The following is a 12,059-nucleotide window of genomic DNA, read 5'->3' as shown; positions in this document are numbered from 1 at the left end:
AGGGAATGGCTGTTCCCAGTCTAGGCTGTAACACACAGCACACGCCCACACTGCAGCGCATGGCCACAGGCATTAGGAACAGGTTGCTCCATTCACAGTGGCCACCTGTGAATTACACAGTTGGTGTAGTAGAAAATGGTGCAGGCAGGTTGTAAAATCCACGAGATATGAGCTTAGGGGCAGAGATAGGGGACAGGCCTATGTTACTGATTAGAAGGTTGGTTCATGGACAAGGTTCCTCTGGACTACAGTCCCTATGCATTCCATGACCTTGCTTTCACGAGCCTCCTCTCCTGCCTTTCCATTGTGGCTACAAAATTATTCAAAAGGCACCACTTGTAGAGAGTGTGCTCAGAGAGATCAAGCCCTCTTCCTACAGTCCTCTAGTTTTGCTTCGGGAAAGATTATCAACGTTTGTCTCAAGCAAACCTAGGTTCAAATGCCAGCTCAGCTATTTATTAGTTCACCCTGAGTCTCCTAAATGCTGTAGGTTTCAATGTTCTCATCTATCAAGTGGGAATAACAATGCTTGCAATGCTATTATAAGGATTAGAGACAATATTCATAAAGCCTCACAGTATACAGAAGCCCACCAGAATACGGTGGTTACTCAAACGATAGAGACAGTCATTGCTTTTCAGCCACTGGCAGTGTGAGACAGGAGTTCTGGATGTTGACAGGAGCTCAGCTTGGAACATGGAGTTTGGGAGGGGAAGTTTTAGGAGGCTGAGCCATTTCAATGGAGCATTGTGTTTGGGTATCAGTAACAAGTGAAAACGATAAGAAGAGAAGCAGATCTGCTATTTCATCATAGCATAGTCCAGTGGGAAAAGTTCTGAGAAAACTGTTGACAAGTGAATATGCCAGGCCACAGGCTCTGCTGCGCAGGGAGCTTGTGAAACAGAACACAGCAAGCCTTTGTTTCGTGCCCACCAAGGGGAGGCATGACTTGTAGATGTTATTAAAAGAATATCATAATCATGAAAAAGAATAAGAGAGAGGACTTTAAATTCATTCAGCCCAACCCTTCATCTTACAGATACAAAACCTGAGGACAAAAGGATGGCATCACCTCTCAGTCTGTGGCCTGCCTAGCTGAGCCGTGAAGTGTGGCTGCAAGCGGGGGAGGGTCGGATGGCGAGGTCCAGGGACATTATCCCTGAAGACAGCAGCCTGGCTTGTGCTTGCTGCCCTTGAAGCTGACCTGCTTCTGAAGGCTGGCCTTTCTGGAAGGCGCCTCAACGCACTTTGAGTGTGTTAACAGGGTGAGGAATTTCCGTCGGCTCTTTCCCTTCTGTGGCATTGGTTCCACTGGGTGACTTGCTAAATGGAAAATACCTGAACTGTGTCATTTCCTCCCTGCACATGCTCGTGCTGCTCTTAAGATGCACTGTTTTTTCCCATCTTGTGGGATGCAAACCATTTGGAGCAAATAGAGATTCTTTTTTTCCCTTAATTTAATTAACAGTCTAGCCAGGTTTGAGAGTGTTTCCTGACGTTAGAAATTACAGTGTCCTTTTCTTTTTTATGGTGGTAAGACATATGACACAAATTTATTTGCAATCCAATAAAATATTCCATCCTGCTTTTAGGATATAATTGACAATAAAAACACTACTTAAATGGTGACATTCTAGTTGGGATAATATACTGGAAAGGTTAACTAGCAAATCTAGGCCATATGTGATTAAATGCTCTAGGAACTCACAGGCAAAGATGGCTGACATTTAATGTGGTCATAGAAGACTCCAGTGGAGAAGTCAAGTTTTAACCCAGCCTGGAAGGATGAGTGGCATTACTGCTGTATTGCTGTGAACCCCTGCAGGACAGGCACCATGGCTTATCACCTCTGGAAGTTTCTAAAGCGACCACATCTCTTTTGCCCAACTGCACCGTTCAATAAATGTTTGTTGAATTGAATTAACCGGTAGCTAAAGAAAATAGCAGACAGCCTTCTAGGCTAAGGTAACAACATGAACCCACAGTGCAGAGATAAGCCTCCTGTGTTAGGAAGCCCCAATAACAGTCTGGCTACAGGAAGTAGTGAGACTATCAATGGCCCAGGTTGGACAGGCCAACTGAGGCCAAGATAAAAGGATTATACCCTATCCTAGCAATGAGAAGCCACAGAATTTTTTTTATTTAGGGAGTAAACAATATGAAAATTAACCACAAATAATGAACAAGAAGGATAAGAGATGTGATATTGTAATTTATAATAAGAAACATATTTGGTCTTGGTCACCTGGATTCCTGGCACATGGCTCCTAAAACTCTTGGAATCTTTGAAGCACCGCTTCAAAGTGTTGTCTTGTATGCTAATGAGAGGATGGATGGCTGGAGGCTCCTGGAAAGTCCCAGGATGAGAGAGTGGTTGCAAGGGGAACCAACCATGTAATGAGAGGAACTTTCAGCCCCACCCCCACCCCTACCCCCTTCCCCCTGCTGGGGAGGGAAAAGGTGCTAAAGGTTGAGTTAATCACCAGTAGCCAATAATGTAATCAATCCTGTCTACATGATGAGGCCTCCATGAAAACCCAAAAGGACAGGGTTTGGAGAGCTTCTGGGTGGCTGAACACAAGGAGGTACCTGGAGGGTGGCGCACCCAGAGGGGGCATGGAAGCTCCGTGCCCCTTCCCATATACCTTGCCCTGTGCATCTCTTGCATCGGGTATTCATCTGGATCCTTTGTAATGTTATTTATAATAAATGGGTAAATGTAAGTAAAGTGTTTCTCTGAGTCTGTGAGCCTCTCTGGCAAGTTAATAGAACCTGAGGAGGGGGTCATAGGAACCCCTGATTTATAGCCAGTTGGTCAGAAGTACAGGTCACAGCAGGAGATTGCTATTGGCATCGGAAGTGGGGGCAGTCTTGTGAGACTAAGCCTGTTGGATCTGATGCTATCTCCAGGTAGATAGTGTCGGAATTGAATTGAATTACAGGACACCCAGGTGGTGTTTGATGAAGAACTGATTGGTGTGCAGGGAAAATCCACTTCCAGAGGTGGAGTGTTCTGTGTTGTGTTGACTGTGTGAGAGAAGAAAAGTATTTATCTCTTGCAGGAAAGTAAAAATGGGAAGCACTTTAGCTTTGTAGCTAAGCCCAAAGGCTTCGACTTGGACATCCTAGGTTCAAGCCCCAACTCTGTCATTCCCAGATAGTCAATCTTGAGCTTAACTTCTCTAAGCCTCAGTTTTCTTATACATGACCTAAAATAACAGTACTTGCTTCACAGGATTGCTGTGAGAACTAAATGAGATAACCCATGACAAGTGTTTAGTGAGTATAATGCCTGGCACATAGTAAGCTCTCAATTCACAACTCCAGAGAAAGCCACTGGAAGCAAGGGAAAAACTTGTCATTTTTCAACTTACTAAAACATTTCACTAGTCCACTATTCAGGCAGGCTGCACAGTCTATATAGTCTAGTTTGTAAATTAAATTATATTTTGTCCTTTGTAATTGTCCGACCATAACTCCTCCATATTCCAGATACGCAATCTGTTAGGCAGCTAAAATAGGGATTTGCATTCTCACACCACCTCACCCCTTATTCTCACCACCCCAACACGCGGCTTCCAGGACTGAACTGGAAAGAACTAAAGAACTTTTCAAGGAAGACTCAAAATTCAAAGACCTCTTCTTTGCTGGCTCCAAGTATTAACCTCCACCTGTGGGGTTACATCCAAGATTACGGGTTCCTAACTTGGAGAAGGAGCCAGAGCTATTGCGGGAGGCTCACAATTCAAACTAAAAGTTACATAGGGTGTCTTATGTATATGACTACAATGTGCTCAAATTCTGTTCTGATTAATAAATTACAAATTCATTGTCAAATGTTACTGATTTATAACATTTTATCATACTATATTTTCTCAATATACAGATGTTAAACATACCACTGTTGCCACGTGGGGGGTCCTTAATATCTTTTGACATTCCAAAACAGACTGTCTGAGTGTGGTCATCAGGAAAAAATATAGGCGTGATAAAAACAAAATTATAGACCACCTGTCTTTAGGTAATACAGAGCTGTGTGCCCACGTCCAAAACAGTAAATACCTTAAAAACAACCCAGTGATTGAAACTATTAAAATAACCAGCAAGGTGTCAGAGCTGGTCTTTTCCTTTGATCCCAAGATGCTGGGGAAGATTTTCAATGGCAAGAAAAAATTTGAAATAGGAAAACATTTTTTCCCCTCCCCTGCCCCCCACAAATAGATGTTAGTACATAAAGGGATAGAATCCTCTACATGCAAATCCCAGAATTTTTATCCAGAGAGGAGTCAGCCAAGAAAAATATCAGACTGCGAACATGATTAAATGTTGATTGTGTCCCAAGTAGCTCTCACCTGTCCTGCCATTCAGGAGAATCGGCTTTCCCTCCAGCTCTCCTCGCATGGGGACCACTGTGATCTTATACTCCATCCCGGGCTGCAGACCTGGAACCAAGCAGCCAGGCTGGATGTGAGGACAGGTTCCAGGCGCCACCGCCGCCAGCGCTGCCCTTCCCAGGGTTTCTCTTGTGAGGGGAGAGGCGGGTGAATGAAGCCCCACAGCACAGTGGAATCTGAGGCCTCACTTGAGCCTATGGGTTGGGATGGGGGAGGGGTCGGAGCAGAGGCCATGAAGACTACGATGCTCCCGTTCTTTGCTGGTGCTCCTGTTCTTTGCTGGGCCACCTAGCACTTACGTCCCAATTTTAGCCCATTTATAGCCCCAAATGTTTTCCTGCCCCCAAATATCCTTTCTCTCAAATTTTTCTTTTTTTTCTCATTGTAATAATGAGTCTGGATTTTTTCTCTTTTCTTTTAAATTACTTCCCTGTAGAAGCGATCTGAATGATTGTTCCCCATGGCACAAACATTCAGACTCTGGTGGCAGAATGCAAGCAAAGAGCCGCGTGTGTGAGGCACACAGCCTCATTCTCTACTCCGCAAGCCCGGAGAACCCCAGGATGTTCTCTCAGGATGGAACTCAAGGCGTGGACAGCACGACTCGGCCACAGAGGAGAATTTACCCTGACACTAATAAGAATCAGGGCCCTTCACTTTCCTGGGCCTCTTCCAAGGCCCTGTGCCTGATTGGCTTTTCATGATTAGGTGTTATTTTTCTTTAAAAGAGCCCTGGAAATTGTATAAACTTCAAGCATTGTAAAACTTGATCCATCCCGCAGCCCTGTTTCCTTAGCGGCCGTGTGGGCTCCAGCTCTCGGCAGCATCAGCTGAGGCAGTGAGATGGGGACCCCCACCCCAGGCCTCTGGACACAACCCTTCCGTGCATCGTGCTCAGCAAACCAATCTCAAAATCCCTCCCCCTCCCACACCCACACACGCAGTTCCTCCCAAAGGCATGTCTGTACACCATCAAGACCGTCCTGAGACACAGACAGGGTCTTCAAGCAGCTTAGCTGACTTGGAGAGTATCTCAGAAGGGTAACCTGCTAACCAGGTGCCCTGGGATTGAGTCTCTGATGCCGGAGCAGAGTGTGCAGGCCCCCAGGGTGGGCTCACATCTGGGAGTGTCAGGGGTCAGGGGTCAGTTGTGATTCCTAAGGCCCCAGGACCCTCTGTGTACACTTAAGTAGGGCAGAGCTGGTAGCTTCTACACACACTGTCCCCATCTCAGTATCCGCAGCAAACACCTCACATCCTCAGTGTTGGCTCTTACCAGTGATGTCATATCGGCTCTTGGGGTCACTGCTCTTGGGCACAGTGACCTCAGTCACCTCCTGCCCTGTCATGGGGCCATACTGCAGCTTGTAGTAGTCCACCTCGGTTGAGGGGTTCTCCCACTCCACATCGAGGGAGTTCTCGGTCTCCTCTGTCACCCAAGCAGTGCCAAGCACAGCAAGGTCTAGAGCAGGATCAAGGAGGCAAGAGAAAGCAGTGAAGAGAAGAAGTCCCAAAGGTCTGTGACAGGCTACCAAGTCAGCTCCCTTTCTTGACTCGTTGAAAGCTGGCTCAGCTCCAGGACACAGTCCTTAACAGGTGTCTTAGAGCTACCAAAGTGATTTTCCATGGAGGGCAGACTATCTTCTGGGAAAGCCTCCACTGCCCCCCTCATGAGGTGCCACGCAGCCCTCCCTGGCCCACACTGACTTTGGTCAAGTCCAAGCTGTACCTCTCAGGCCGGCCACCCAAGCCACTCAGCCCAGGTCTCAGAGTGCTCTGGACCAAATGCCCACCCTTTGGCTGCAGAGGCCCTGCCCTCCAAGATGACCTCAGGATGAGAAGCACAGGTCCTTCCACGTGAAGTTAAGGAAAATGCTCTGCAAATTTTCTAGAGTATAACATTGATGATATAATACAACCAGCTCCTTCCTCCATCTCCCACATTACAGCCCCTGCCTCTCAAATTCTCCACTAAGCATGAATCCTAGGCAAAACTATAAAGTAGGTGAATTTTAATTTGGTCCCTCTCAGTATCCTTTCTGCACCTTCTACCAAATTTTAGCACTGCCACCAGGTACCTGGTATTCTCATGCTGCCCAATCTATCTGTCCAGTGAAAGAGGAGAGTTACTGTATACATTTATTCATAGTCAAGTATTAACAGCTAAATGTTTACCCTTCCACTCTGAAAAAATCCATGAAATTTTAGTGATGAATACAAAGGAATGGATCACTGATATGGCTGTAAGGGGAAAGCCTTTTCTAAGGGGGGTGGGAGGGCTGAGGTCTTTTGGGAGCACTGTGAATTCCAACAGCCACGTCCCAGGCTGACGGAGCCTGGCCTTGTAAGTTTGTAACAAGGAAGACAAATGCCCTGATTCTCCGCCTTGCCCCCTCCCTCGGTCACATCCCCACCTGCACCTCCTCGGTGGGGTTTCCACCCAGGCTGACGGATGTAGGACAGGGAATTTGTGCATCAGGCAGGGTGAGAACTCAGTGACCTCGAGGCCCCTGGGCTCTGAATGTCCTTGACTCACTCTGTTGCAGATAAAGCAGCTCACAGAGCCTTTCCTCTGAAGCATGTCCTCTCACCCACTGGCTCCCATCTGCCAGCCTGCGGGTTCTGTTTTTAGACTTCCTTCAGAGACGGAATTCCCTGAGGGGCAGGACAACAGGTGAGTAATGGAAGTGACTCAAGGTCGTAGAAGAGGTCCTGCAAGGCTTCCGAGAATTGGAAGGATGCTCAAATGAAAAAGCAAGGACATAATAAAAATCTTCAAGATTATGTTGGGGATAAGTGTCTCTCTCATCTGAGGCTCCCCCGAGGAGCGAGTAAGATTGGGTTTAACTTGAATCAGATTAGACAGAAAGACAAACTTCACACTTCCAGGGCTGCACAAGTCCTGAGAGCAAGACGCCATGGGGGGCTGCTACGACTCAAAACAGATGCCTCTGTCCTTCACCGGGAGGCTCTGGGCACCGTCCTGGCTGGACTGCCACTCCCTTCCAAGCACAGCTTTAGCTGCCTCTGCTCTGCCTTCTTCCTAGACAAGATTCTCTAAGATACCCATCCACAAAACCACCCCCACTTCTTAACAATCCAAAGCAAATCCTTGCTTCCTTAAACCTTCCCCCAATTACCTAACACAGGCCCAAATTCCATAACCAGGCCTTTCTAGCACTCTCTTACTGAGACGCCCATGGTTCCCCATGGTGTGCAGCCTCCCATGCTGAAACAACCAAGAAACCCAAGTCGTTCCACTACAGGGATAGTTTATTCCTAGGGATCTCTGGCTGGAGGGCATTGTCAAAGGCAATCACAAACTGTGCCCTTGGGATGGCAAGTCTCTCACGGCCCTTTCCAACACTGGCCCCACCCTGTGCCCACCACCTAAAAAGGACAGGAAGCCTGACGTTTATGCAAAGGCAACTGCATGCCAAAGTCCCAGCCATCTGGATGCCCCTGGATCTTTCCCCAGGAGTTTAGGGCAGAATGGAGACAGTGCATTTTTATCAGCACCTAGAACAGTGCCTGGTACATGGTAGGCTCAGTAAAAATGTGTTGGGGTGAAAGAATGAATCAAAGTCACCCAACCAACAGGTTTCTCCAAATCCTCCAGGATATAGCTCTTTAAGAACTTTCAAGAGGAAACAAGAGCTCTTAAAGAGTAAGCAATAATGCTTATCCCTTCCAAACATTTTGGTGGCATTTGGTGGTACCGGAGACTCTGTTTCTCCAGATCCAGCTTCCACCACCCTCCAGCCTGCTCTGCATTGCAGGTTATGACTCTGATGAATTGAGTCATCCAGGTTCCCTGGCCCTCTAGCTTCTGCATTCGGCTAGAGGGAATCACCAGCAGATCAGAGCACAGGAGAGAGTTTGGGCAACTGACCTTCACTCCCTCCCTGTGGGGATATGGTGGACTGCCTGCATCCCCCTACCAAAACCACCCCCCAGGCAGCCCTTTCATGCAGCCCCCAAATGAATCCAAGTGCCATCGTCTACACCTTGCCCCTCCAGGCTGGGGTGTATCCCCATTGATGCTGGCTCTACTGTTTCACCATCCAAATGCTATGCACACCTTTGTGAACAACCTCTTCCTTAAACTTCTTCAATTACCCCATGCGTGTCCTGTCTGTCCTGCTGGGATGAATCTAACCAACCCAGATGGCTTCAGCAGCCTCTCGCCCACACCAGCTTGAGTTCGCTCAATGGCCTTGGAGGCTCAGTGCAGGGCTGGAGACGCCGGTGTACCCTTTGGCTGCTGGTGTGGGGGTGCAGACTTTACTAATCTCAGGGACAGAGAGGACTCCTTGAGCCCCAATCCAGCAGGCTGCCATCCCTGGCTTGGAGGAGCTAGGAATCATGGAGCAGAGAAAGGGCAGAGAGAACTGGGACTCTTTCCCAGAACCTAGGACTGCAGCAGCTCTGTTTTTCAAACCCTGAATCAGGGCAATGGCCCCACGAGTAGAAGGTGTTGTGGGGACACTGAGAGAAAACATTTGACCTGGGGCTTCTTGAGGGAAACCTGGGCATCTGGCTACTTCCTCACCTGTGGTGGCCAATAGATGCTGTGGGCTGCTGGACACTTCTTTCTTCACGTTGCGCAGGGTGACTATGTACTTGGTTCCAGGCAGCAAACCGGGAATCTCATAGCTGTGCTGCTCCTTGGGCACCTGGATCTGCTTCCCGGAGAGCTCCTTCCCCAGCGGGTGGTAGCTGAGGAGGTAGTGGTCCACCTCGCTGGAGGGCTCCCAGCTCACCAGCAGGGAGTCCTCTGTGCTCCTGAGCAGCTGCAGGCCCTGGGGGGCCACCACTGAGGCAGAACAGGAACAGGGTGGAGAGGGTGAGGACGGAGGCTAAGAGTCCTAGCCAATGAGCATTCACCGAGCCCGGCTATACGCTTAACACTGTGACCATGTCGGGGGATGTAGACCCGTGTGAGGCACCATCTTGATCTCCCGTACGGGAGTTAATACACACACACACCATTAAAATACAAAACCAGTGGTCCTCAAAGTTCTGTCACCTAGAAACCTGTTAGAAATGCAAATTCTTGGGCCCCACCCCAGAATCAGAAACTCCGGGGGTGGGGCCCAGCAATCTGTGTTTTAACAAGTCCTCCAGGGGATTCTGATTTAGGCTAAAGGAGGAGGCACCCTCCGCCCCTGCAATAGGACAATGTGAATCGCTGGTTACATGGGCGCAGGGGAAGAAGAGTGAGGGCGCATCTCCGTTCTCACCCTTGGCACAGTCGAGACCTGTGAAGCCCTCTTCGCAGTAACACTCGCCCGTGTCGCAGAAGCCGTGGCCGCTGCAGTCGCCGGGGCAGCGCCGCTCGCTGCAGTCCTCCGACGTGAAGTCCTCGTGGCACTGGCAGACGCCGCGCACGCACACGCCGTGCCCGCTGCAGTTCTCGGGGCAGGCCGGGTAGCCGCAGTCGGCGCCCACGTAGGGCTCGTGGCACAGGCAGCGCCCGTCCACGCAGTGCCCGTGGCCGCTGCACGCCCCGGGGCAGGCGGGCTGCTCGCAGGCGGCGCCCTCCCAGCCCTGCTCGCAGTGGCAGCTGCAGGTCTCCAGGGAGAAGGTCCCGTGGCCGCTGCAGTGGCGGCTCAGATCTGGGAGGAGGGAAAACAGCAGGCGGGTTTGGAAGGGCCGTGGGTGGGGATCTCCTTCCTTGGAGATCCCTAGGAGGGGGCTGGTGATTTCTGGGTGTTGCATGGCTCTTTCTTAGGAGGATGGTAGGGCTCCATGAGGGAGGCAGGGTGTTGGCCCTTTCCAGCCAGACTCTGATGTGCAAAGTCTACACATTTTTCTTCCTTTCTCTACCTGAAAAGCTGTAGGAACCACCCTTCTTCCCTCTTCCTTCCCATGTGAATTCCTCTGGTTCCTTCCCCTCTGACTGGTGGTCATTTTTTAGTGCCTTTCTATGAAGGGGCCTTAAATGTCCCACCCCGACATTGTCAGCTGGGGGGCTAGGAGAGACAGGTTGGAGTTTGTCTTATGAGGGGGATGCCCCCGGACCCAGCAAGGCTGCAACCTTGTGCGATGAGCATAACTGAAGCCTGGAAAAGTGAAACTGCAGAAGCTAAAATTTAGCCCAGTCTCAATTATAGGCATAAGATGTGAGAGAAGGGATTTCACCAGGCCCCCCTCCCTGGCCCTATGCAGCAAGAGGCGGCCGGAGGGCAGTCCAGCCAGAGCCATCGCTTCTCTGGCCCCAGCTCCTGCTTCTTGTTTCCTAAAACCACTCGCAAGGTGCAGGCCCCTCAGAGGCGATTCATGGCAGCACATTCATGGCAGCATCCCTGGTGCCTAGTTCTGTGTCTGGCACATAGGAGATGCTCTTAACTTAGCAATTCCTTCAGGCATAAAAACCTATGTCAAAGTACCATTCGTTATCGTTGGATCAATCTGGGCAGTTTGTGTTTTAAAAGGTGGGAGAGGAGAGGGGAAACCCTCATTATTTGTAAAATTAAATAGTAGTACTTTATTACTAATAAAAATAATTACAATTTGCTGAATATCTGCTATTGGCCAGGAATCTTCTATATCACATCTCTAGCTCTCAGAAGTGTACTAGTTGATAGAATTATCCTCATTGGACAGTTGAGGAAACGTAAGCGTAGTTGCCCAAAGTCACACAGCTAAAAAGTGGCAGAACTGAGATTTGAACCCAGTTCTGTCTAACTCCAAGGCCCTCTCTCTCTCCTCCATATCCCATTGCTTCCCCTGTGAGTAGAGATGGGATCCACAGGTAAGACAACCCCTGGAAGCAATAGCATCTGGAAGCATTAGTCCAGGAGTCTAGACTCTCTTCAAAAGCCACTGGTCCCTCCCTGATCAAGCTTCCAGATGCCCCTTGGAGCGACTACCAATGAATAAATGAGTAAATAGCAGGGATGTGGCCCCCTAGAGAAAACCCATAGTGAGAGGTGGGAACATGCCAGATTCACAGGGTGCTCATGAGGCTGGTGGAACACCTGGCACATAGTAGGTGCTCATCAAATGTTTGTTGAATGAATACCAGGTGGTGATCTCACCGGCAGCTCCTTGGCAGCAGCGCTGGGCACTACACTGCTCCTTCATCTCTGCCATCTCTTCCTCCAGCTTCTTCACCCGAGCCAGGAGGTCCTGGACACTGCCTGCCAGCTCACAGTCCTTCTGCGGTGTCTGAAGGCGGATGTTGTGCCTGAAGATGATGTTCTGCTCCTCCCCAGCCTCCCCCAGGGCCAAGGGGGATGCCCCATCATCACTGAGGGACTGAGGATCGGCCTCCACCTGGACCAGGGCAGACTTGGGCACGTCGATCTTGTAGGTGTGGCTGACAGTGACCTGCTGCTCCTTGTTGCTGCAGCCGAGAGGCTCCAGAGTGGCCGGAGCTGAAGCCACAAGGAGCACAGAGCCAGCCAGAAGCACCAAGGGGAAGCAGAACATTCCCTGGAGACCCATTCTTGGAAAGACAGGGAGAAGACCATCCAGGAAGCCTATATCCAGAAAAACATGCAAAAGAAGACCATGGAGATTTGTTGAGGGAAATTGGCCTTTTTAAAAGATCCTAAGAGTCCACAGGAAGCTGAGAAAGCAGGAGAAATAATTCACCCTGTATCTCCTGAGGATCCAAAGTAAACTCTTTTCTGTTCCTTCCTCACACATTGCCTCCTG

General features: G+C 49.5%; 1 protein-coding gene across 1 annotated transcript in view; it reads right to left on the bottom strand.

The window, feature by feature from the left end:
- The window catches only part of TNN (tenascin N), a 60,432-nt gene extending 48,586 nt beyond the window's left edge, over positions 1-11,846 (bottom strand). The window contains exons 1-5 of the mRNA XM_069478379.1: positions 11,438-11,846; positions 9,638-10,012; positions 8,947-9,210; positions 5,671-5,856; positions 4,353-4,442 (exon numbers count right to left, since the gene is read on the bottom strand). Coding sequence (XP_069334480.1) covers positions 4,353-4,442; positions 5,671-5,856; positions 8,947-9,210; positions 9,638-10,012; positions 11,438-11,846 — 1,324 coding nt within the window. The remainder of the gene's footprint in view (positions 1-4,352; positions 4,443-5,670; positions 5,857-8,946; positions 9,211-9,637; positions 10,013-11,437) is intronic.
- Positions 11,847-12,059: the final 213 nt, after the last annotated feature.

This window comes from Eulemur rufifrons, chromosome 8 (genome assembly GCF_041146395.1).
Source record: "Eulemur rufifrons isolate Redbay chromosome 8, OSU_ERuf_1, whole genome shotgun sequence".
NCBI classification, from domain to species: Eukaryota; Metazoa; Chordata; class Mammalia; order Primates; family Lemuridae; genus Eulemur; species Eulemur rufifrons.
This window is presented reverse-complemented; position numbering and strand designations above follow the sequence as displayed.